This window comes from Callorhinus ursinus, unplaced genomic scaffold (genome assembly GCF_003265705.2).
Source record: "Callorhinus ursinus isolate GAN/ISIS: 27379988/994484 unplaced genomic scaffold, GSC_fseal_2.0 scaffold39, whole genome shotgun sequence".
Classification (NCBI taxonomy): domain Eukaryota; kingdom Metazoa; phylum Chordata; class Mammalia; order Carnivora; family Otariidae; genus Callorhinus; species Callorhinus ursinus.
In genome coordinates this window covers 1,311,884-1,334,359 of record NW_027397101.1, presented here as the reverse complement: position 1 = coordinate 1,334,359, position 22,476 = coordinate 1,311,884, and the positions used below count along the sequence as shown (strand labels likewise).

General features: G+C 37.7%; 1 protein-coding gene and 1 long non-coding RNA gene across 3 annotated transcripts in view; one reads left to right on the top strand and one right to left on the bottom strand.

The window, feature by feature from the left end:
- Positions 1–8,422, top strand: part of KIF27 (kinesin family member 27) — an 89,187-nt gene extending 80,765 nt beyond the window's left edge. For both annotated transcript variants that reach the window (XM_073880668.1, XM_025851685.2), the window contains 2 exons: positions 2,281–2,445; positions 6,733–8,422. In XM_073880668.1, coding sequence (XP_073736769.1) covers positions 2,281–2,445; positions 6,733–7,214 — 647 coding nt within the window. In that variant the 3' untranslated portion in view covers positions 7,215–8,422. The remainder of the gene's footprint in view (positions 1–2,280; positions 2,446–6,732) is intronic.
- A 1,642-nt stretch (positions 8,423–10,064) lies between these two features.
- LOC141370594 (uncharacterized) overlaps positions 10,065–22,476 on the bottom strand; it is a 15,279-nt gene continuing 2,867 nt past the window's right edge. Inside the window, exons 4-5 of the long non-coding RNA XR_012374756.1 lie at positions 11,697–11,732; positions 10,065–10,147 (exon numbers count right to left, since the gene is read on the bottom strand). This is a non-coding gene — a long non-coding RNA (uncharacterized lncRNA). The remainder of the gene's footprint in view (positions 10,148–11,696; positions 11,733–22,476) is intronic.

Sequence of the window (22,476 nt, the reverse complement as noted above, 5' to 3'; positions counted from 1 at the left end):
TAAATTTTATGCATTAAGGTTATATCTTAGGTCAAAATTAGTCTGTGTGTCCACCGATGGACGCATGCTGTTATCAGTGCGCAGTAGTTCAGCCGTCAACTCTGGTGTGGAAAGAGCTGTCAGAGCAGTTGGTCCTCATGTTACCTGGGCATTTGGCCAGTACACAAAGAGTTGCTATGGCAACAAAATCACTGCCTGGCAGTACTGGTAATGCTTCAATCCAGGCTGCTTAGCTGCTTAGTCTTGATTCTTGTGAGTCTATAGCTGGAAATGGGTTAGAAAGGATCTGGAGAAACAACCTGAGTAAGCAGAAAATCAGAAAATATATAAATTTGAGTGTTGAGGTAATTTGCCTCTAAGTTAATTTTATAACCAGTCGATTGACAACCAGTTGCCTGATGACAGGATTTCCTTGACAGGATCCTATACATCACTTCATTCAAACATGCTCTCCTTTCCTTATTTTTAGTTCTGCCTTACATCTCTATAAAGTGATATTTTAATAGAATTTTTAATGTATTTTTCAAGTGATTGGCATTGCACCACAAAAGCTCATGCTGCAGCCAAATGAGAACATTTTAAAAATCATTTCTATACCTGGGATAAGCTTTTCGTAACAAAGTTACAGCTAAAAATGATTATGAATTTTCTAATTTCAACTGAATATGTTGTATAAAATTCAGTTGACATATGATATTCTTTATGGGGATTCTAATTTATGGTGTTATTAAAGTATTTATTTATTTTTTAAAGATTTATTTATTTATTTTAGAGAGAGAGTATGGTGGGGAGGGGCAAAGGGAGAGGGAGAGAGAAAGAATCTCAAGAAGACCCCCCACTGAGTGTGGAGCCCAACACGGGGCTTGATCCCACAACCCTGAGATCATGACCTGAGCCAAAATCAAGAGCCCGATGCTTAACTGACTGAGCCACCACCCAGGCATCCCTTAAAGTATTTTTAAATACAAGACAATGGGTTAATTTAAAATATCCAGGAGTGCCTGGGTGGCTCAGTCGGTTAAGCATCTGCCTTCGGCTCAGGTCATGATCCCAGGGTCCTGGGATCGAGCCCTGCGTTGGGCTCCCCGCTCAGTGGAAAGCCTGCTTCTCCCTCTCCCTCTGCCTGCCGCTCTGCCTACTTGTGCTCTCTCTCTCTCTCTAATAAATAAATAAAATCTTTAAAAATAAATAAATAAAATAAAATATCCAATATACTTAGATCAAATTTTTCAAAACAGCCAATTATAACAAAACAACATTAAAACCACTAGGATCATGTTATACACAACTAAGGAATCATTGAACACTACATCAAAAACTACTGATGTACTATATGTTGGCTAATTTAATTTAAATAAATAAAAAAAATTTTAAAATTAAAAACCCAGTAGGATCATTTTATAAATACACCAATAGGAAAGAGTAGGTCTGAGAGTATGTATTTTCAGAAGGTCAATAAACTAGGTTTTTACTGGTTCTAAAACACCCAATAGGGACAGTTTTATACATTTATAAATATTAATTAGAAGCTTTAAGTTATATTGTAGCATAAGCTACAATTTATTGCTATTTCCCCTCTTTTTGTATGAGTGTTTTCTTTTGTTATTTAATCTCTCTAGCCTCTTTTGGCAGGTTTTTGGATTTGGGGTTTTTTGGCTGTAGATTTCTTGGGCCTATAAACCTGGGCCTATGACTTTCCATGTATCCACAGTTCCTGATGTGAACTTTATTTTTTATTTTTTTGAAAGATTTTATTTATTTATTTGACAGAGAGAGAGAGCACGTGAGCACAAAGAGGAGGGAGCCACAGAGGGAGAGGGAGAAGCAGACTCCCCACTGAGCAGGAAGCCTGATGTGGGGGTCAATCCCAGGACCCTGGGATCATGATCTGAGATGAAGGCAGACGCTTAACCGACTGAGCCACCCAGGCGCCCCCTGATATGAACTTCAAATAAGATATTGATACAACTGATGGATACAGTTCCAAATGTGAATTTTTTATAGAAAACACCTTATTTCTGCTGTTCTAAGGATAAATCTAGTTAATGTTACTCAAAAAGTGCTTATGAATCATGAAGATGCAGTAGTTGATAGGGGTTTGAGCAGAGAAGGTGACTTAGGGCAGAAGAATCCAAACTGTAGCTGAAAGCAAATCCATTCAGGTAACAGATACATGTAACATACGTCTGACCCTTTAAATATAATCTGGAGACTGTGTTAGAACATAGTTTTTAGTCATTTAGTTGAAACCGATCTTAAATGCAAATCTCTGTTTCATAGAGCAAGATGGTGACGGCCTTATGGAAATGTTAAAAACATATGAAGATAAAATCCAGCAGCTGGAAAAAGATCTTTATTTCTATAAGAAAACCAGCAGAGATCTTAAGAAGAAACTTAAGGAATTGGTGGGGGAAGCGGTTCAGCGGCAACTAGTACCATCTGAACGTAAGACCTTTAGTGTTACTTGTCACGCTAACAGTATTTGATGTATCTAGTATTTGGTGAAGTTGTGCCTGACTTAATAGTTGAGCTTTTCCCAATTGATTTGGTTATTTAGAATTAGATATTGAACTTGCATTTGTCTCTGTAAACAAAAATAGTTGTCTAGTTCTAATCATCAGGGAAATGCAAATCAAACCACAATGTGACATCACCTCCCACCTGCCAGAATGGCTAAAACCAACAACACAAGAAACAACAAGCATTGGCGAGGATGCGGAGAAAAAGGAACCCTCGTGTACTGTTGGTGGGAATGCAAACTGGTGCAGCTACTGTGGAAAACAGTATATAGGGTCCTCAAATTAAAAACAGGATTACTATACGATCCAGTAATTCCACTACTGGGTATTTACCCACCGAATGTGAAAACACTAATTCAAAAAGATATGAGCATCCCTCTGTTTATTGCAGCATTATTTACAACAGCCAAATTATGGAATCAACCCAAGTGTCTGATAGATGAATAGATAAAGAAGATGTGGTATATACATACAATGGAATATTAATTCAGCCATAAAAAGAGTGGAACCTTGCCATTTGCAAGGTCATGGGTGGATCTAGAGGGTATAATGCTAACTGAAATAAGTCAGAGAAAGACAAATACCATATGATCTCACCCCTAAGTGGAATGTAAGAAACAAAACAAATGTTTTGATTTGGTTATTTAGAATTAGATATTGAACTTGTATTTGTCTCTATAAACAAAAATAGTTGTCTGCCTGACCCTCACCCTAAAACATGACATAACTAAACTAGAAAGTGCCATGATTAAAATATGCCCTCTTTAAGTCTTCCAATTAGAGAAGAATCAATATTTCTAAAATAATATATTTTACATTTTTTCAAAGATTTTATTTATTTGAGAGAGAGCGAGAGCAAAAGCAGGGAGGAGAGGGAGAGGGAGAAGCATCCCTGGGATCATGACCTGAGAAGGACCTGAGAAGGACCCTGGGATCATGACCTGAGCTGAAAGCACACACTTACGTAACCGACTGAGCCACCCACCCAGACGCCCTAATATATTTATATTTAAAGGCACCTGCCTTTAGAGAAGGTATTCTTCTACTAAGTCATGTATGGTTTATGCAAAGTTGACTTTACAACCTTTTAGGAACACAGACCTATTCTGTACCTATAAAGACCATTTAAAGATGGGTAGAACAAAATTGTAAAGAGACCAGTGAAAACTATATGTATGCATAATGAAAAGATACATGCTGAATATATAATGTAAGCAGAATTAACATAGCTTGAAAGTTTAAAACAGTAATATCTTAGAAAAGTGGTTCTAATGCTACCTTATACTTATGATATTTATAATTTATAGACATTTTCACAAGTAGTTCTATTTAACCCTCAAACTCAAGGGTCAGTGTCTGCTAATGCTATTTTTAGAAATGAGAATTGAAACTTAGGTCAAGTAACTTACAAACACAACAGTAATTAGAGCATGGTCTAAGGTCCTTCATCTTATGATTCCTGGTTTAATATTCTAGGATAAAATTTGTCTTAGGAAAGAGATGTGACACAAACAGACAGATCCTGCCAGAGACACTAAATTTTCTGATTTTCAACATAGTAATGCAGAGATGCTAATGTAATTAAAACATATACTTGAAATACTGCCCGCACTATATAGCTGAACCTTTTACTTGAAACATGACTTACAAAAAATTAAAAAGTAAACAGGCGTTAAGTAGCAAACAGAACAATCAGCATAAGACCATTTTAGCTGTAAAAAAAAAATCCACTTTCAAACTTGAGACATCCGAAATTAGATATCTAGTGTTTAAATGGCCCATGTTTATATTACGAGTTAACTAGACATCTTTCAAATGCCAGTGTGGGATGGTGAGGTTTCATCCTTGTCCTGCATCTTCATGCTGCTCTTTAATGAGACAAATGCAAAAAACTGAAAAAGTTAAGTAATCTTGGAGTTATGTAAAATGAGGATACCTGTCTGACCAACTTACTTGGGAATCTAGTCTTATTTTTTTTTAAGTAAACTCTGCCACCAGCGTGGGCCTCGAACTCACAGCCCTGAGATCAAGAGTTGCATGCTCTACCGACTAAGCCGGCCAGGTGCCCCAGGAAATCTAGTCTTGATACTAATGTGGAAGATACTATTTCAGCTAACTTGCAATCCCACCTAGAAACATCTATAAAAAGTAATAAAAGTAATAATCATTGTAGAAAAATTTGAAAATACAGAAAAGAGCTGGAAAAAATCACCCATAATTCTACCCACAACTATTAACATTTAGCATAATTCTTTTCATTATTGTCTCCATGCTTTAAAAAAATTACTGTTGAAATCATATTAGAGATACAGCTTGTACTATAAAAATACTATCTCAAAATGCTATTCTAATATAATGACATTAAACAAGACTTGTTTGAGTTATAAATATAGCAATTTAGATATATCAAAGTCTGAGTTCCCTAAAAAGTATTATACACTTCATAATCAGTGATCTTAAAACTTAACTGTCTTGGTATTCAGTTTGTTAGTTTTTGATAGTAGTCTTTTCATTGTCTGCATACCACACTTATATTTATCTTGAGTATTTTTAGCATTTTCAAATGCAGAAAAATTAATCTTTGGACTAAAATATCTTGGTTACCTCTTAGTCATGCCTCCGTTACAGTTGATCTGTTTTCTAACAAATATATTAGGGTGTGAGGATAAAATATGTAAGGATAAAATCAGTTTATGTGGACATGCAGTCGATGTACTTATTTAAGTATTTAAAACTCTATCCTTGTATCAATTTAAATCACTGTAAACCTCTGTGAGGATACTTGAGTCAGAAGAGTTGAATAGGGATCCTAACATCTTTTCCTCACTCTGTGATCTCAGGTGAACTAATCTTTCTCTGGTTTGTTCCCTAATGGAAAATTCTGGAAGAGGGAAACTCTACTGTGAAATATCCATGTCGGGTAGGGAGTAAGCCTCTCCAGTGAGCCCATCTCTGCTCTTTCGCATATGATCTTTTAAAAGTAAGATGCCTGGCTCCCTTCCCCAGGCACTGGGACCTGAACATCAGTTCTTAAAAGCTTCTGGTACTAATAGGCGGCAAAGTTTGAGAGCCACTGTCTATCGTCAACTTTGTGAATGTCTGCTAGTTCCATATGAGAATCTATGTCATTTGTTAGTTCAGCTGGTTTGTTTGTGAGAGTATGTTAAAAGTTAGAAAACCAGTTATATTTTCAACCAGAGGTCACAAACTGAAATGCCTTCAGGAACCAGGGAGCCAGAGTGAGCTGGAGGGAAGGTAGCAGTTGTCTGAACAGGCAGGGCCAGCTCTGCTCCAGCTGCTGTGGCGAGGCAGAAATTGTCAGTTCTCATTTTTTTCTAGAAAAGATGGAAATCTATATTTTTATATGAACCTTTCCAATTAAAAAATTGGGGGTCACGTGTTATTTCATAGGCTAAATAAAACGTGTCTGTGGGCCAGATTTGGCTAGGAATTGCCAGTGTGCAACTTCTGTTTTTTAAACTTGGTATTCATAGGACTAGAAGTGTACTAATCTAATTAATTACTAGTTAATCTAATTAACTAATGTATGTTAGAGTTGGCATTTTTCATCATATTAGGTCTTGGGCCTAAATGGACTCCTCTTACGTAAATTTTGATATTAGATAATTCTATGATTTGTAGACCTCAAGCTTTGATCTCTTCACTCACTCCTTCACTCATTCCAGCAGGGTATCCCCACTGAGGTGGTACGCTGTCATCTCCATTTTGATGGTGGATCCCCAGAGTACCTTCAAGGAGCAGAACCCTGCCATCATGCTGGGAGTTATGACCAAGACTAGATTTTCACATACACGATGCCACATCCCAAAAGATCCCCCAGACAGAGCCAGTATTCTCCGGTGCTGGCTTCACTTAGCCAAGGTGTGGACTGTGGTTCACCGGTGGCAAGGCAGTGGAGGGCAGGTGTGGAAGGGCACCAAAGAGGCCCAAAGCACTCCTGTGTTTCCAGGGAAAAACAAAATCACTAGATGACTATTTTCTCAACTTTGTTCTTTGAATTAAAAGTTCTGTTATTCACATGCAAAATGCCTATAAGTGAAACTTCTGTTTGTCTAAATCACCTAACGAAGAAAAAAAGCTGAAAGACATCATTTATATTGAGTGATAATAATATAGTTATGTTAGGATATCATGATCAAAATACCTGTTTTTGAGGAAATCTCTAATTTTTTTCTTTTTGTATTATTTTTAGATCATGATGCTGGGGATAGAGTTCTGACCCCTGAAGAAGTAGGCATGGTTCCAGAAGAATTAAAATGGGCATCCAGAACTGAAAGTATGAAATTAAGTGGAAGAGAAAGAGAATTGGACAATTCAACAAGCAGTTTAAGAACACAACCAAATCCTCAGAAGCTCTGGGAAGATGGCCCAGAATTACCTTCAATCTGTAGCTCTTTAACACCCACTAGTGGGCATTTGTTAAACAATGAGGATAAAGTAGAAATAGATGAAAATCATTTTACAAAATCTCACAGTCGACTATCACCCCAAATCCAGCCAGTGGGAAATGTGGGAAAGCTTCATGGTGTCACGTCTGTAAAGTTGTGTCGTAAAGAGTTACGTCAGATTTCTGCTTTGGAACTATCATTACGACGTTCCAGTCTTGGAGTTGTTGGATCTATGACTGCTGATTCCATTGAAGTAGCTAGGAAACCGAGTGACTTAAAAACTTAGACCTTTAATAATAGAACTTTTAATTTGGTAGAGGTGTAAGATTCCTTTGTCTAACCTGTTAGAAATGAAAGTTTATGCTCACTAGCTCTTCCTTCAGGATGAAGAAGGGGAGGAAGGAATCATTTTGTATACTATAGATGTGTATATCTTCTACGATATATTTGGGGAGTTTTAATTGTTTACAGATATTTCCATAATAACCAAATGAACGTGTATTCTAATACTGTCAAGTAATGGAACATTTAAATATTTCCACTTACAAATTTGCTTAAAATCCAGGCATTTTATAAAGAAGAAAACAAAGAGTGGAATAGTAATATTGCTATATAATGTAGAAGTATGTTATAATACATTAATTACACGCTATAAGTTTATAATATTGTTATCAAATGTATTTGTTACTTTGAAGAGGTCCAGTTAAATATTGCTTGTATGAGAGGGGGCGTTACCTGCTGCATATCTTTTGGTACAGCTGAAAATCTGTGCCAAAATGCAGTCTGTGGGTTTAAGGCAACTAACTAGATTTATGGGTTGAAGTTAATTTATGGTCCTCAGAGTCCACAGAGCTTGAGTGATCAGTCTTGACTTTTTAAACACGGTTCTCTGCTCTTTTTCTGGGATTGCTTTTAGAATGTCATATTGTTGGTTTGCTAATATTATGGAATATAAGTTTTCATCTCACTCCTACCCTGTCTATTCAACGTGTCTCTCCCTAGGCTACTAGACTGGGGTAAAGGGTGCAGTTCCATGCCACAGGGAAACAGAATAATGGTAAAGCATTCTAGCATTTCAAGGAAAAGAGATCTGGTCACATGGAGTATGCCTGTAAAGCTTGAAGTCTCGCCAGAGGCTCTTTAGCTAACAACCTGATGAGCCTAATCGGAGATTTTTCTCTAAAGCCTGCTTACTCTGGTCTTGCACACGGGCACGCCAGACTGCACTGGGGCTGTAAATATGTAAATGAAATTTTTCTTAAAGATTTTTTCAGTCTAAATCTTATTATATAATATAAATTTCAGTTTGGAATTAAGAACTAAAACACTGATTTGCCCAACAACTAGTTTGTACTTTTTCATCATACTTTTTAATCACAGAAAACATCCCCTTATAATGACCAGAGGTATTCTGTTACTTTTTGTTACTTGTGTTGTTATTTTTGTCACTTTTCCAAACTTTCACTTGTAAAATAAAGTGGTTTCTTAAACTAACTACTGTTTGGGTGGGGCAGTAGTAAAGCCACCCTGACTTATGGATGTCTCCTCAATTCTTGCAGATTCCAGGTTTTCTTAGGTGATGCTGCCACTAACATTTTCCTTTTGTCCTTTCCTTTGTTGTTATTGACCCTGCCCATCTTACCTAAGACCCCAACTGTCACTCTGTGCTCAAATACTTCTGGTTTCCTTTTTCTGGTTTCTAGTGCCTAGGGAGTAGGGTTCCTTGGTTCCCATTGCTAAAAACCAGTTCCTAGAGGAGAAGAAAACCAAACCAAACCAAACTTCTCGATCGGTAATAGTTTCTGTATCTCTTAAGCATGGTACTGAAATTCATTTAAATTGTGGGTTAAATAGACTGCCATGGACTTTGCTGGGAATTGAACCACAGTGTAAAGCATTGGCCCAATGAGAAACTGCTTTAGACAAGGAATTTGCAAACTAATTCATAAAATAGGTTTTTAGCAGAGACTATTTCAGGTCAGACTCTGGTTTTAAGCTAGTTTCTTCTTTTTGCCTCTAGTTTGTATGATACATACTTAGTATATATCACATGTAATGTGTGTGTGTATATACTGTATACAGATATGGCAAAGGCCAGTACCTTAACAAAACACAACAATGATATATTTATTAATGAATACATATTTTATGGTTAATGAAGGTCCTAATTGTAAATTCCTTATAAAATTAAGTAATAATTTAGAAAGAGAATATATTGTAACCCTGGATTCTTAGTTTGCCTAAGAAATTGACACATACTTGTTTTACCTGTGGAAATAGAAATATATTTTCTAAAAGCCAAAGCATTCTACTCACAAAGCAAGAAAATTTATGTCAAACCAACAGTGATTAGATTTGATAATGCAAATGTGAACTGACTTCTAAATAAGAAAGGTACAATTTTTTTCTTCCTTTGGGTTAAACATATATCCATATGCTATGATAGATTTCATGTACATACAGAAACACACACATATAAATAATGTCCTGAATAATAAATACATTCTGGAAGTGAACCTCTTGTCATTCTAGTTTAGTGCCCTCACAAAGGAAAGAAAAATTAAGGCACCCCCCCCAAGGCAAGTAAAATTTTTTTTTTTTTACATATACTAGTAATAAATTTTCCTCTGTTTCATGTGCTTTTCTTAGTCTAATCATTTTGTCACCGTGTTTGCCTTTTTGTACGCACATAAAATATGTCTGTGGTTTTCTTTTTTTTGTTCATTATGAGTTTTTCCCGCTACTTATAACAGAGCATTTGGAAGGAAACATATTTGCCTCTGTGAAGTACTGGTTCCTTCCCTAACTTCAGAGTGTTAAAGATAACAGGGTTGGAGAATTATATAAATATGGGAACTATGGGTGGCAAGAATACCAATGAAGGTGATTTTGTGCTTTAATGTTTGTTTTCTTCTGCTAATGGGTTTTTTCAGGTCAATAGCGTGATAAGTGCTCATTTAAGAATAGGTGTCTTATGTGAAAGAAGTTAATAAAAGTCTTATACTAAGTCTTAGAGTGAATTGCTAGGGAGTCAGATCCTTTTTGGGAGTTTGATTCTATAGTCAACATAAATTCTCATGTACCAAATGCAAGAATGACATGTTTTGCTCTTTCAGTTATTTCCTTAGGCACATACCTGTGATTGTTTAAAACACTGGAGTATCTTTCAGTATCTGAAAGTTCAGTGTCCACTTGTCCACCATTCTTCTCTCAACTTCGCTGAAATATTAAGAAATATTAATTATGTATATTTTACATTTAAATTTATAACAGGCCTCAGGTTGCCTTCATTAATACTAACACATTCTTCCACGTTTATATTTTCGACAATTGGAAATGAAGGTGGGAATGAGGTCCTTCGACAGTAACCATCTCAAATGCATTGGATTTGTAATATTTTTGAGCTTGTATGGACAGTAGTGTTTTCAAAGTCGTAGAAACACCTGCCCAAGGGGGAGGAATATTTGGTCACTGTCATTGTTTACCTTGATGCTGACAATAAAAAGCAAACTGACTTTTGATAAGTTTTGATGGTTTAAATCCTCTACAAACAATGCACCCCTTTATCACCTGCATTAGGAGTGACTGCTTCCTTGCTGTTGGGATGCAGAGCATACATGGCACCAAATACGAGAATGGCGTTTGATTTTTTTTTTTTAAAGATTTTATTTATTTATTTGAGAGACAGAATGAGAGAGAAAGCACATGAGATGGGGGGAGGGTCAGAGGGAGAAGCAGACTCCCTGCTGAGCAGGGAGCCCGATGCGGGACTCGGTCCCGGGACTCCAGGATCATGACCTGAGCCGAAGGCAGTCGCTTAACCAACTGAGCCACCCAGGCGCCCTGGCGTTTGATTTTTATAATGACCCCAACAATACCCCAACATGGAAGTAATTAGAACAAGAGGAATTATGAAAAGAAAGCTCAGAAAAACTTGATGTTATAATATTGACTTTTGTATTTTCCATAGTTCTTTTTCCCTTTAAATATTTTTTCCCTAGGAATTTCCAAAATGAATCAAGAGGATAACCAGTATGTGAAATGCTAGCAGTATAATATGATTGAACCTAAATGTATTGACTTAGACTTAACTCTTAGGTTCTGTGGGTAAATTATTATACACACTTCTACTGAATTATCTCTACATTACTTTATTTTTTTTTAAAGATTTTATTTGTTTATTTGAGAGAGAGAGAATGAGAGAGAGAGAGAGCACAAGAGGGAAGAGGGTCAGAGGGAGAAGCAGACTCCCCGCTGAGCAGGGAGCCCGATGCGGGACTCGATCCCAGGACTCCAGGATCATGACCTGAGCCGAAGGCAGTCGCTTAACCAACTGAGCCACCCAGGCGCCCCTCTACATTACTTTAAAAGAAAAATACAACAATCTCATAGACTGTTATGAGCAAGATCCTTATAGACCAAAGAACAAGATCATTCATGCAGAAGAGTAGAAAACTCTTTAAACATTTTTAAAAAATTCATATTTATGATTGTTGGAAATTTAAAACTCCATTTTTAGTTAATACTTGTGTAATTAAAGTACCACAAAAGAAATGTATTTTAAAAACAATGTTTGTATACTGTATTAATGTGTTTTCAAGTTTACTACAGTATAGAGAAAGGGAGGTATAACTTTTCAAGTCCAAAGTGGTAAATGCTGTTAGAATTTAATTGATCTGACAGGTCTTTTAAAAGAACCACTTCTTGGACCCTCCCCACTCCTCGCAATTACCAACAACAAATTATATGACAATTATGGCTTACTTACCTCTCATTTCCCACATGTTCCAGGATTCAAATAGCTCTGATAAGAACAGAAGATAAAAAGGTTTATTTTAAAGCATTCTGTAGACCAGCAAAGGATTTTCAAAAATATTTTGAGAGAATATATTTTATTTCTCTGGCAACAACACTAAAACTTAACTTCAATCTTTGGCTATCTCTAAACCCCGAAGAACACTCCTACTTATGACTGGATTTGCCTTTTGAAAATACACATCCCAGTTTTTATACTGGGTCCTTTTCCTATGATTGCTAAAATTCAGAATTGTATGAAAAGCCACCCTAGATAGAATTTGAATGGAAATTGTGGAGCTATTCAAGAGAGAATTACAAGAAACGGTAGTTTTGGATAAATTCCAACAACCAAGACATAAACCAAAGAAAATAAAACTTAAGCGATTTTACCATTGAAGAGCCATGAATAGTATGCCAAAACGAACACTGTAGGCAAATTTACTGGGATTTATCTTTATACAATACGTAACCATTTTGCTTAATTTTTCTCTCTGCTAAAATATCCCCGAATTTTTCTACTGAAAAACCCCTGGATAAAAGACTTCCATTCATGATTACAAACCAGCAGTGATTGGCCTGCCTGAGAGGCTGAATTGACGTTATTCATTTTTGTTTGTGGCCTGCAGTGGTACTTCACTGTCCCCCATAAAAAGGAGTGAGGAGTTAATCTGAATTTGGCTGATTTATGTAATAATGCATAAGTATTAAAATGGTCAAAGTTTTGTTTTTACTCTCTAGCCATGATTTTTTTTTATTCTAGATGGGAAGAACGGGAACAGGGCAACATATTTGTATACCAAGAGGCCAATCTCCTTTTGAAACGCCCTTCACCTGGGGGTTGGGCAGCATCTGAATTGTTCCCGTTGAAGCCTGGAATGGAACTAAGCCTGTTTCATTGGACACTTTCCCAGCTAGCACCAGGTGTCACCAGTTGTAAAACATGCCCACAACACGACCAGAATTACCCAGGTTATAATCTTAATGGGAGTACATCAAATAATCATATTTTTCTGAAACACCAGCCTTTCCTTAAAAAAAAAAAAAAGCAATTTATGAGTCACTCCCTTGCATTTTATAGGACTTTTTTTTTTTTTTTTTTTTTTTTTAGGGGAGGAGGAGGGACAGAGGGAGAGGGAGAGAGATTAAGCAGGTTCCATGCCCAGCCTGGAGCCCCACATGAGGCTCCATCTCAGACCCTGAGAACATGACCTGAGCTGAGATCAAGAGTCAGATGCTTAACTGATTGAGCCACCCAGGCGCCGCCCCCCTCCCCCCACTTTCTTTTCAAGTAGGTTCTACACTGGGCATGGCAGGACTTAAACTCACAGCCCTGAGATCAAGACCTGAACTGAGATCGAGAATTGGATGCTGGGGTGCCTGAGTGGCTCAGTCATTTAAGCATCTGCCTTTGGCTCAGGTCATGAGTCCAAGGTCCTGGGTTCCCTGCTCAGTGGGGAGTCTGCTTCTCCCTCTGTTCATCCCCCAGCTTGTGCTCACTCGTGCTTTCTATCTCTCTCTCTTTCTCTCAAAGAAATCTTTTTTTATTATTTTTTTTAAAGATTTTATTTATTCATGAGAGACAGAGGGAGAGAGAGAGAGAGAGAAGCAGAGGGAAAAGCAGGCTCCCAAGGAGCAGGGAGCCTGATGCGGGACTCGATCCCAGGACCCTGGGATCATGACCTGAGCCGAAGGCAGACGCTTAACCATCTGAGCCACCCAGGCACCCCTCTCTCAAAGAAATCTTAAAAAAAAAAAAAAAAGAGTTGGATGCTTAACCAACTCAGCCATCCCGGTGCCCCCACTCCCTGGCATTTTAAATAAAAATCTAATCTTTCAAATGCAACTACAAGTAATTAATTGGGAGGGAAATTGCTAATTTTTCTATAAGGCAAATAGTCTGTTACTTTGTCAAATAAATGCATGAAAACACTTTGAAAACTAAAACATATATGTTTATGATGGAATTTTAAGTAGATTTTCCATAGAGTTGGCTGTCAAAATGGGATAACGTTTTAGCGCAAATGTGGTTGCTTATTTTATACATATATCCTAAAACATTTTTAAACAAATTCTGAGTTTTAGTTATATTTGTTAGCAACAGTGGGAATAATAGTACTCTCTGGAAAAGTTTCATGTGAAATCTATACTCCTAAGAAAATAAAGACTTGGCTGAGTATTTTATAGGCATAAGAAATGCTTCATGACTATTTGAGTTATGAACTTAAGAGCACGGTGGGTTTTTTTTTTAAGGTTTTATTTATTCATTTGAGAGAGAGACAGACAGCATAAGCAGTGGGAGAGAGAGGGAGAGGGAGAAGCAGACTACATGCTGCACTGGGAGCCCGACATGGGGCTCGATCCCAGGACCTGTGATCATGACCCCAGCCAAAGGCAGACGCTTAACCATCTGAGCCACACAGGTGCCCCTAAAGAGTATGTTTTTATTGGGTTTTTAACCATCAGTTTTTGCCTATTTGTTCCTTATTTCTTTAATAACAATTACATTTGTGAGTTATTGATGAATTCTGTAGAAAACAACTTCTTAAAACTGAGAAGAATGGTTTCCATTTGGTAGTCACAAAGATGTTTTAAACTTAATTTTTCCCGTCAAGGAAACTAAAAATGTAAGTTAATTTTGGGGACATGTATAAGTATGTGATCAAATTAACAGCAAAGTCATTCATTCTTTGGCATTTGATACTCTTGCTACTATATACAAGAAGCATATTAGGATGAAATCTGACATTACCATGGCGGTCTTTCCATCATAGGCATTTTGAGGGAAGCTCATTCCCCTCAGTTTGCAAGCATCTGTCAGTGTTACAGAATATTTTGTCTCTATTTAGATCAGAGCACCCATGATCTGCACAGCCAAGTAATCAAAGAATAGGCCAAGACTTCAAGAGTAATGGAATCTACAATCAGAAGTATTCTAGTGGATTGTGAACAAATAAATCAGAAAGGAAGAATACCAATGGAATTGGAATTGGAATTCCAATTCCAAGAATACCAACTCTTCCTGGAAGAGTTACCTTCAGGGTTACTGAGGTCTTCTCAGTAAGGTTTATTACAAAGTTTACTATCTCCCAGTAAAGAGAAGGGAAACTAGACATAAGGACCTGATTGTGTGAGTTTAACTGGCCAGGCCAAAACACCCTTTAGAGCCAGGGCCAGTGCCCTAGGACTTAGCTCTTACGTGGGGAAGAATCTGTGCCTCTTGCAAAGGGTGAGCTGGTAACTTAAGTTACTTGTATTCTGAGAACATAACAAAAAGGGTATCTATATACAACAGATTGAAAATTTCTTTAGATATTTATTTTATAAATAAAGCTTTCTTCCTGCTTTGTGTATCTATTAACCTCTTATTACTGAGGATAGAGCTGAGAACTAAAAGCCCTGTCACCGGGGTGTCTGGGTGGCTCAGATGGTTAAGCGTCTGCCTTTAGCTTAGGTCATGATCTCAGGGTTCTGGGATTGAGCCCCGCGTTGTTGGGCTCCCAGCTTAGGGGGGAGTCTGCTCTCCCTCTCCCTCTGCCTCTGCTCTCTCTCTCTGTATCTCTGTCTCAAATGAATAAATAAAATCTTAAAAAAAATAACAGGCCTGTCACCTAAGGAACTTACATTTCAACGATAAGTACTATGGAGAAAATAAAGCAGGGTAAAGGAGTAGAGAATCAAGGAGGCTTATTTAGATGGAAATGTTTCTGAGCCAGGCACACACATAAAGCTGTAAAAACTAAGTTGTAAACTCACTGACTTAAAAATTGCTTTTCACTTGACCTAAGGTATGAATGCTCAAAAGGGGCAAGTATCATAAACTGTATCTGAACACAGAAATCATATCCAACCAGCTTTTATGAGAGGACAAGAGCACTGATTAATTTTGCTGGGCGATTTTGTCCTTCCATGAACAGAAAACTCCAGATCTACTGGTTTTTTTAAAAAAATATATTCATTTATTCATTTATTTACTCATTTATTTGAGAGAGAGAGAGCAAGCAGGGGGAAGAAGAGGAACAAGCTGACTCCACGCTGAGTGTAGAGCCCAACTCCGGGCTTGATCCCAAGACCCTGAGATCACGACCTGAGCTGAAACCAAGAGTCGGATGCCCAACTGACTGACCCACCCAGGCGCCCCTAGATCTACTGCTTTGATCACAGTTGCTTATGATTTTTTCCAAGTTTAGGATCAGATTTCACTTTAATAATTTTTTTAGGGGCACCTGGGTGGATCAGTTGGTTAAGCATCTGACTTCAACTCAGGTCATGGTCCCAGGGTCCTGGGATCGAGCCCCACTGTCAGGATCCCTGTTCAGTGGGGAGCCTGCTTCTCCCTCTCCCTCTGCCACTCCCCCTGCTTGTGTGCTCGTGTGCATTCTCCCTCTCTATCTCAGATAAAGAAATAAAAATCTAAAAAATTTTATTGTTATGTTAATCACCATACATTACATCATTAGTTTTTGATGTAGTGTTCCATGATTCATTGTTTGCGTATAACACCCAGTGCTCCATGCAGAACGTGCCCTCTTTAATACCCATCACTAGGCTGACCCATCCCCCTACCCCCCTTCTCTCTAGAACCCTCAGTTTGTTTCTCAGAGTCCATCGTCTCTCATGGTTCGTCTCCCCCTCCGATTTACCCCCTTCATTCTTCCACTTTTTTTAAATAAAAATTTTTAAATTGAGATATAATTCACATAAAATTTACCAAAATTTATCATCTTAAAGTGCACAGTTCAGTAGTTTTTAGTATACCCACTATGTTGTGCCATCACCTAATTCCAGAGCATTTTCATCCCCCCCACCCCAGAAAAGAAAATCTGTCCCTATCAGCAATCAGTCCCAATTTCCCCTTTCTCTCATCCCCTGGCAACTTCCAGTCTACTGTCTGTCTTTGGCACTGCCTATTCTTGACATTTCATATCAATGATATCATATAGTATGTATCCTTTGGTGTTTGCCTTCTTAGGATAATGTTTTCAAGATTCGCTAAAGCAGCATGTAACAGTATATCATTCCTTTTTATGGCTGAATAGCAATCCATTGTATGGATATGCCACATTTTGTTTATCCATTCATGAATTGATGGACATGTGGGTTATTTCCACTTTTTGGCTATTATGAACATCTGTGTATAAGTTTTTGTGTGAATGTTTTCAATTCTCTTGGGTACATGCCTACGAGTGGAATTTCAAGGTCACATGATAATTCTGTTTAACTTTTAACAGCAGCTGTATCATCTTACATTCCCATCAGCAGTGTGTGAGGGTCAGCTCATCAACATTTGTTGTTGTCTGTCTTTTTTTGGATTATAGCCATCCTAGCGGATGAGGTAGTATCTCATTGCAGTTTTTTTTTTAAAGATTTTATTTATTTGAGAACGAGAGAGTGAAAGAGAGAGAGCACAAGATGGGGGAGAGTCAGAGGGAGAAGCAGACTCCCCACTGAGCAGGGAGCCCAATGTGGGGCTTAATCCCCAGAATCCAGAATCATGGCTTGAGCCAAAGGCAGATGCTTAACTGACTGAGCCACCCAGGTGCCCCTCTCATTGCAGTTTTAAGTCACATTTCCCTAATGACTAATGACATTGAGTATTTTTTCATGTGTTTATTGGCCATTTGTGCATCATCTTTGGAGAAATGTCCATTCAAATTCTTTGCCCTTTTAAAATTATTTGTCTTTTCAAGGTTGAGTTGTAAGAGTTCTTTATATCTTCTAGATATAAGTCTCTTATCCAATATATGATTTGCAAATATTTTCTCCGACTCTGTGGGTTGTCTTCACTTTCACGATGGTGGCCTTTGCATTACAAAGTTTTTACTTTTCATGAAATACAATTTTATTTTTTTTCCTTTGGTTGTTTGGGATTTAGTTGTCATATCTAAGAAACCATTGCCTAATCCAAAATCGTGTAGATTTACACATATGGTTTTTTCTAAGAGTTTTATAGTTTTTAGCTCTTATGGCTATGTCTTGGGTATATTTTGAATTAATTTTTGTGTATGATGTGAGGTAGGGATCCAGCTTCATTCTTTTGCATCTGAATATCCAGGTGTCCCAGTACTATTTGTTGAGAAAAACTATTTTTTGCTTATTGAGTTGTCTTGGCACTTTTGTTGAAAACTAACTGATCATGGATGTTTGGGTTTGTTTTTGGACTCTGGATTCTTTTCCATTGGCTTATGTCTTTCCTTATGCTAATACCACACTGTCTTGATTACTATAGCTCTGTAGTAAATTTTGAAGTGTCATTTCACCAGCTTTGTTCTCTTTCAGTGTTGTTTTGGCTATTTGGGGGTCCCTTGAGTTTCCATATGAATTTTGGGAACAGCTTATGCATTTCTGCAAGAAAAAAAAAAGGCTGCTGGAATTTTGATAGGAATTGCTTTGAATCTGTAGCTGCATTTGGGGAGTACTGCCATCTCAACAATATTAGGTCTTCCAATCCATGAACATTGGCTTACTTTCCATTTCTTTAGGTCTTGTTTACTTTCTTTCAACTATGTTTTGTAGTTATAAGTCTTATGTTTCTTTGGTTAAATTTGATCCTTAATATTTTATTCCTTTTGATATTATCATATGTGGACTTGTTTTCTTAATTTCATTTCCAGATTGTTCATTGCCAGTGGATAGAAATACAACTGATTTTTGTATATTGATAATAATTTGGTTTTGATTGATAGTAAATTGGGTTAGAAATATACCATACCACAAATCAAGGAATGTAGGTAATGTTTACTCATACAAACTGACTAAATGAGCAGAAATTCCAACTTGTTGTGGCTGTTGTTGATAAATTTTTAGCTGGTTATTTTAAGATTATTCCTTTAAGAATTATTTTTATTTTTTTTTTATCTAGGTTATGGGTGGTAAGATCATAGAGCACAGCTGGGTAATTTGGCATTTGTGGTCTCCAGTCTTGGGTCTTCTACATGTACTTTTCCTATTTAAGTAAAACACAAAAGGAATAATCCTCAGCACATGGTCTCTCTGTATCATGAGGATACTTTGTATATATTCCTCAATGCATATATATATATATATATATATATATACATATATACATATATATATATACATACAATTTGTTTTTTAAACATTTTATTTATTAGAGAGAGAGAGCACAGAAGCAGGGGTAGGGGCAGAGAGAGAGGGAGAAGCAGGCTCCCCACCAAGCAGGGAGCCTGATGCCGGGCTCAATTCCAGGACCCCGAGATCATGACCTGAGCCAGAGGTGGATGCTTAACCAACTGAGCCACTGAGGCACCCCCTCAACGCATGTACTTTAAAGATTAATGATAATGCAGAGAGAGCTAATTTATTCAACAAATTTCTGTGTGCTAGGTCTTGTGCCGAGTGCTAAATGCTAAAGGAAACAAAGGTGAATAAATCACAGACCCATCCATCAAGGAGCATATAGTCCATTGAGAAAAGACAGACAATAACATTTTGCCCATTTGAATGTATACAATGAGTCTGGTACTGTAGTGACATACCAGTGAGTAAAACAGGCCAGGTTCTTGCTTTAATGGGTCTCACAATATAAAGGAGAATATAATGGCTCTGGTAAAAATATAGAGGGTACTATAGGAGTATAGAGGAAGGGCTTTTAACTTTAAGAGTTAAGGGAAGGCTTCCCCAGGAAGGTGCCCCTTGGGTCTTAATGGACAGGTTGGCTTTTAGAAGGTATAGGAACGGGAGGACTAGCATTTTAGATCAGGAAACTCCTTTGCAAAGGCTAGGAAGTGGGAGACATCATATACTCAGGGAACTGCATGCTAGTACACTGGGGACCCCAAATAAGTATCTGTTGAATGACTGAATTAGTGCTGGGTATAGGAGATGGCTGGGAATGAGGATAGGAAGAGAGCTCATATCAGAAAGGGGCCACACCAAAGAGTCCAAAGGCTATGGAATGCCTGCTGCATTTATTATATGGCAATTGGACTAGTTTACTTTTGCTGCTCCAGATCCTTTAGACATAGACAAATGGTGTACAAAATATCAGAAGAGAGTTAAAAACCCATTAAGTAGAACAAATTGTTTACAAATAATTTATAGGTGAATAATGGATATATATCTGAACCTCATATATATATACACGCAGGATATAGATCTGTATATACATATCTCTAACTATATATAACATCAATTTTAATCACCGCAAGGCAGCTGAGGAAAAAAATTGTTTTGGTCTAATGTAAGACCAAAGGGTATTTTTAAAAATAATCATTTTTGAAAGTATAAAATAGTTTTTCACAAGATAATTCCATATACAGGTAGGTCATTTTTTAAATTCAAGTTAGTGACATTTGACTTCATATAAATAGTACACTATAAATAACACCACAGTAAGGGCGAGAAAGGAGGTAGCTGAGTCAAAATACCAGGAAAGCAGCATGAACATTTCTATTTTGCAGTGGACAGTGTGAAGGTACAGTGGAAAAGTGCTTCAATTTATTCCATATTCTTGAAAAAAAGGTATTTTTAAAGCACTAATCAAGAACTAGGTTCTACTTACAATCTTAGTATTACAGTGGGATGATTAATGGTCAGTCTATTAAGCTGGCTGAATCAAAAACAATTTAACACAACCTTTCCTCCTTTCCCTTACCAATTCATTTTTTTTAAGATTTTATTTATTCATTAGGGAGAGAGAGAGAGAGAGACAGAGGGAGAAAGAGAGAAAGAGCATGAGCAGTGGGGAGAGGAAGAGGGAGAAGCCGACTCCCGGTTGAGCCAGGAGCCCAACGTGGGGCTCGATCCCAGGACCTGGAGATCACAACCTGAGCCAAGGACAGACGCTTAACCATCTGAGCCACCCAGGTGTCCCACTTACCAATTACCAAATGTAATTCTTATTTTTTTCAAAGTGACAATGTATATGGTTTAAAAGTCAAATGATTACAAGGCTCATAATGATGAACAGAAGTCCCTGCTCCTTCTGTCATCACTCTGATGCCTGCTTCCCCCAAAAAAGTTGTTCTGCTACTTAATTCCACATATCTAAAGATCTTATTTCTACTGCCACATCTTAGTTTTTCAGTTTTAGACACTTTGCGCCATTTACTAATTGCCCAATATGTTTCTATCACCTTGTTGAGTATTTATCGTATATATTTTAATGCCTATTATATATTGTCCACATTGCTCCGTGTTGTGTTAGGAGTGGTTAATTATGCCACATTAACAAACTACCACCAAAACCTCAGTGGCCTATGACAATAAAGGTTGACTTCTCATTGACACTGCCTATCCAATGGCAGGTCAGTTGGAGTTCTGTGCCATGTGTCTTCACTCAGGACTTAGACTGTCAGAGGCGGCCTCTGAACAGTGCCTGTCTTGTGGCAGGGGGCAGAGACATGGCTCCTAAGCTTCTGGAAGTCACATATTCGCTTGTGCTCCTATTTCACTGGCCACTGCAATTCACGATGGGGCAGGGAAGTATAGTTTTCCTCCAGGGAGGTAACACTGAATATTCTTAAACCATCACACAGTCCACCACAAATCTTTTGTTTCCCCTGGAGTTTATAGTCCCCTCTTTCTGGGGCTGCTTACTGTTCTCCATACTTGTCACCATTTCATCTCTTCCATCAGAGCTTTGAGATTTTGTTCATAAGATTTGAACACATTAGGTAATCGATCAGTTCCGTGTTTTTGTTTTTGTGTTTTCTTGGTGTCATCCCTTCTGGAGCCCGCCATCCTCCTGTGTTGAAATGGACTGGTTGCTCTCCAAGCTGTTACACAGGTGTCAACCTGGACCTTTTCTTCAGTTTCATCTCAGGAATTCTCTGTTTTCTCCTTTTGTTGGAGCTCCTGTTTTATCAGGTCCTATGTGTTTCTGTGTCTTGGTTTACACACTGATCTTGGTGAGGTACCTCCCTCCAGTTGCCACCTGAACATATGTGAGTTAGAATTTCTTGAGTTAGAGTTTTTGAGATTTTTTTTTCATTTTGACATTTTTTTCTGTTCCCTGCATTAGCTCTATTTCCTCTATTTCTTCTTTTTTTCTTCCTTCCTTCCCTCCTTCCTTCCTTCTTTCTTCCTTCCTCCTACCTCCCTCTCTGTCCTTCTCTCTCTTTCTTTCTTCTGTTAGTTCATCTGAGGATCTTTCCTGTGAGGTTTCTTCAAATACCTAGAACCTGAATTTGAGAATAGAGCAGGCAGGATATGTCTTGTGATTCAATATACACAACTTCATTTAATTCTGCTTTTCTGTGGAGTGAGTCACCCCTGTCCTCAGCTCTGCCTGGGGTCCATAGGAGCTCTGACTCAACCTCTTCAGAAAGTAAACATCCTATCTTCTACTGAGGTAAGGCAGCATGGAATGGGATAGGGATTCAGGGGAAGGAAGGATCCCACTGTTCTTTATGCAACTTTCATAATGAATTCTGGTTTTCAGTCCCATTTCACCTCTGCTTTCAGAGTTATGGCAGCTCTAGTTTCAGAGCCTTCCCACATCAGAGTTTGTCATGTGAATGGGTCCACTCTGGCCGGCTCTACCCCCTCCCAAAGGCTTAGGTATTAATTTTCTCAGTTTTGGTAAGTCACTTATCACTCATCCGTTTTCCCTGTTCCTAAGGTTTGTTGACATCCTTCTTCAGCAGGGATCTTTTCCTCTTTGCTTCATGTTATGGGTTTATACTTTTTTTATTGCTTCACCATCATTTTATTTTATTTTATTATTATTATTTTTTAAAAAAATTTTTATTGTTATGTTAATCACCATATATTACATCATTAGTTTTTGG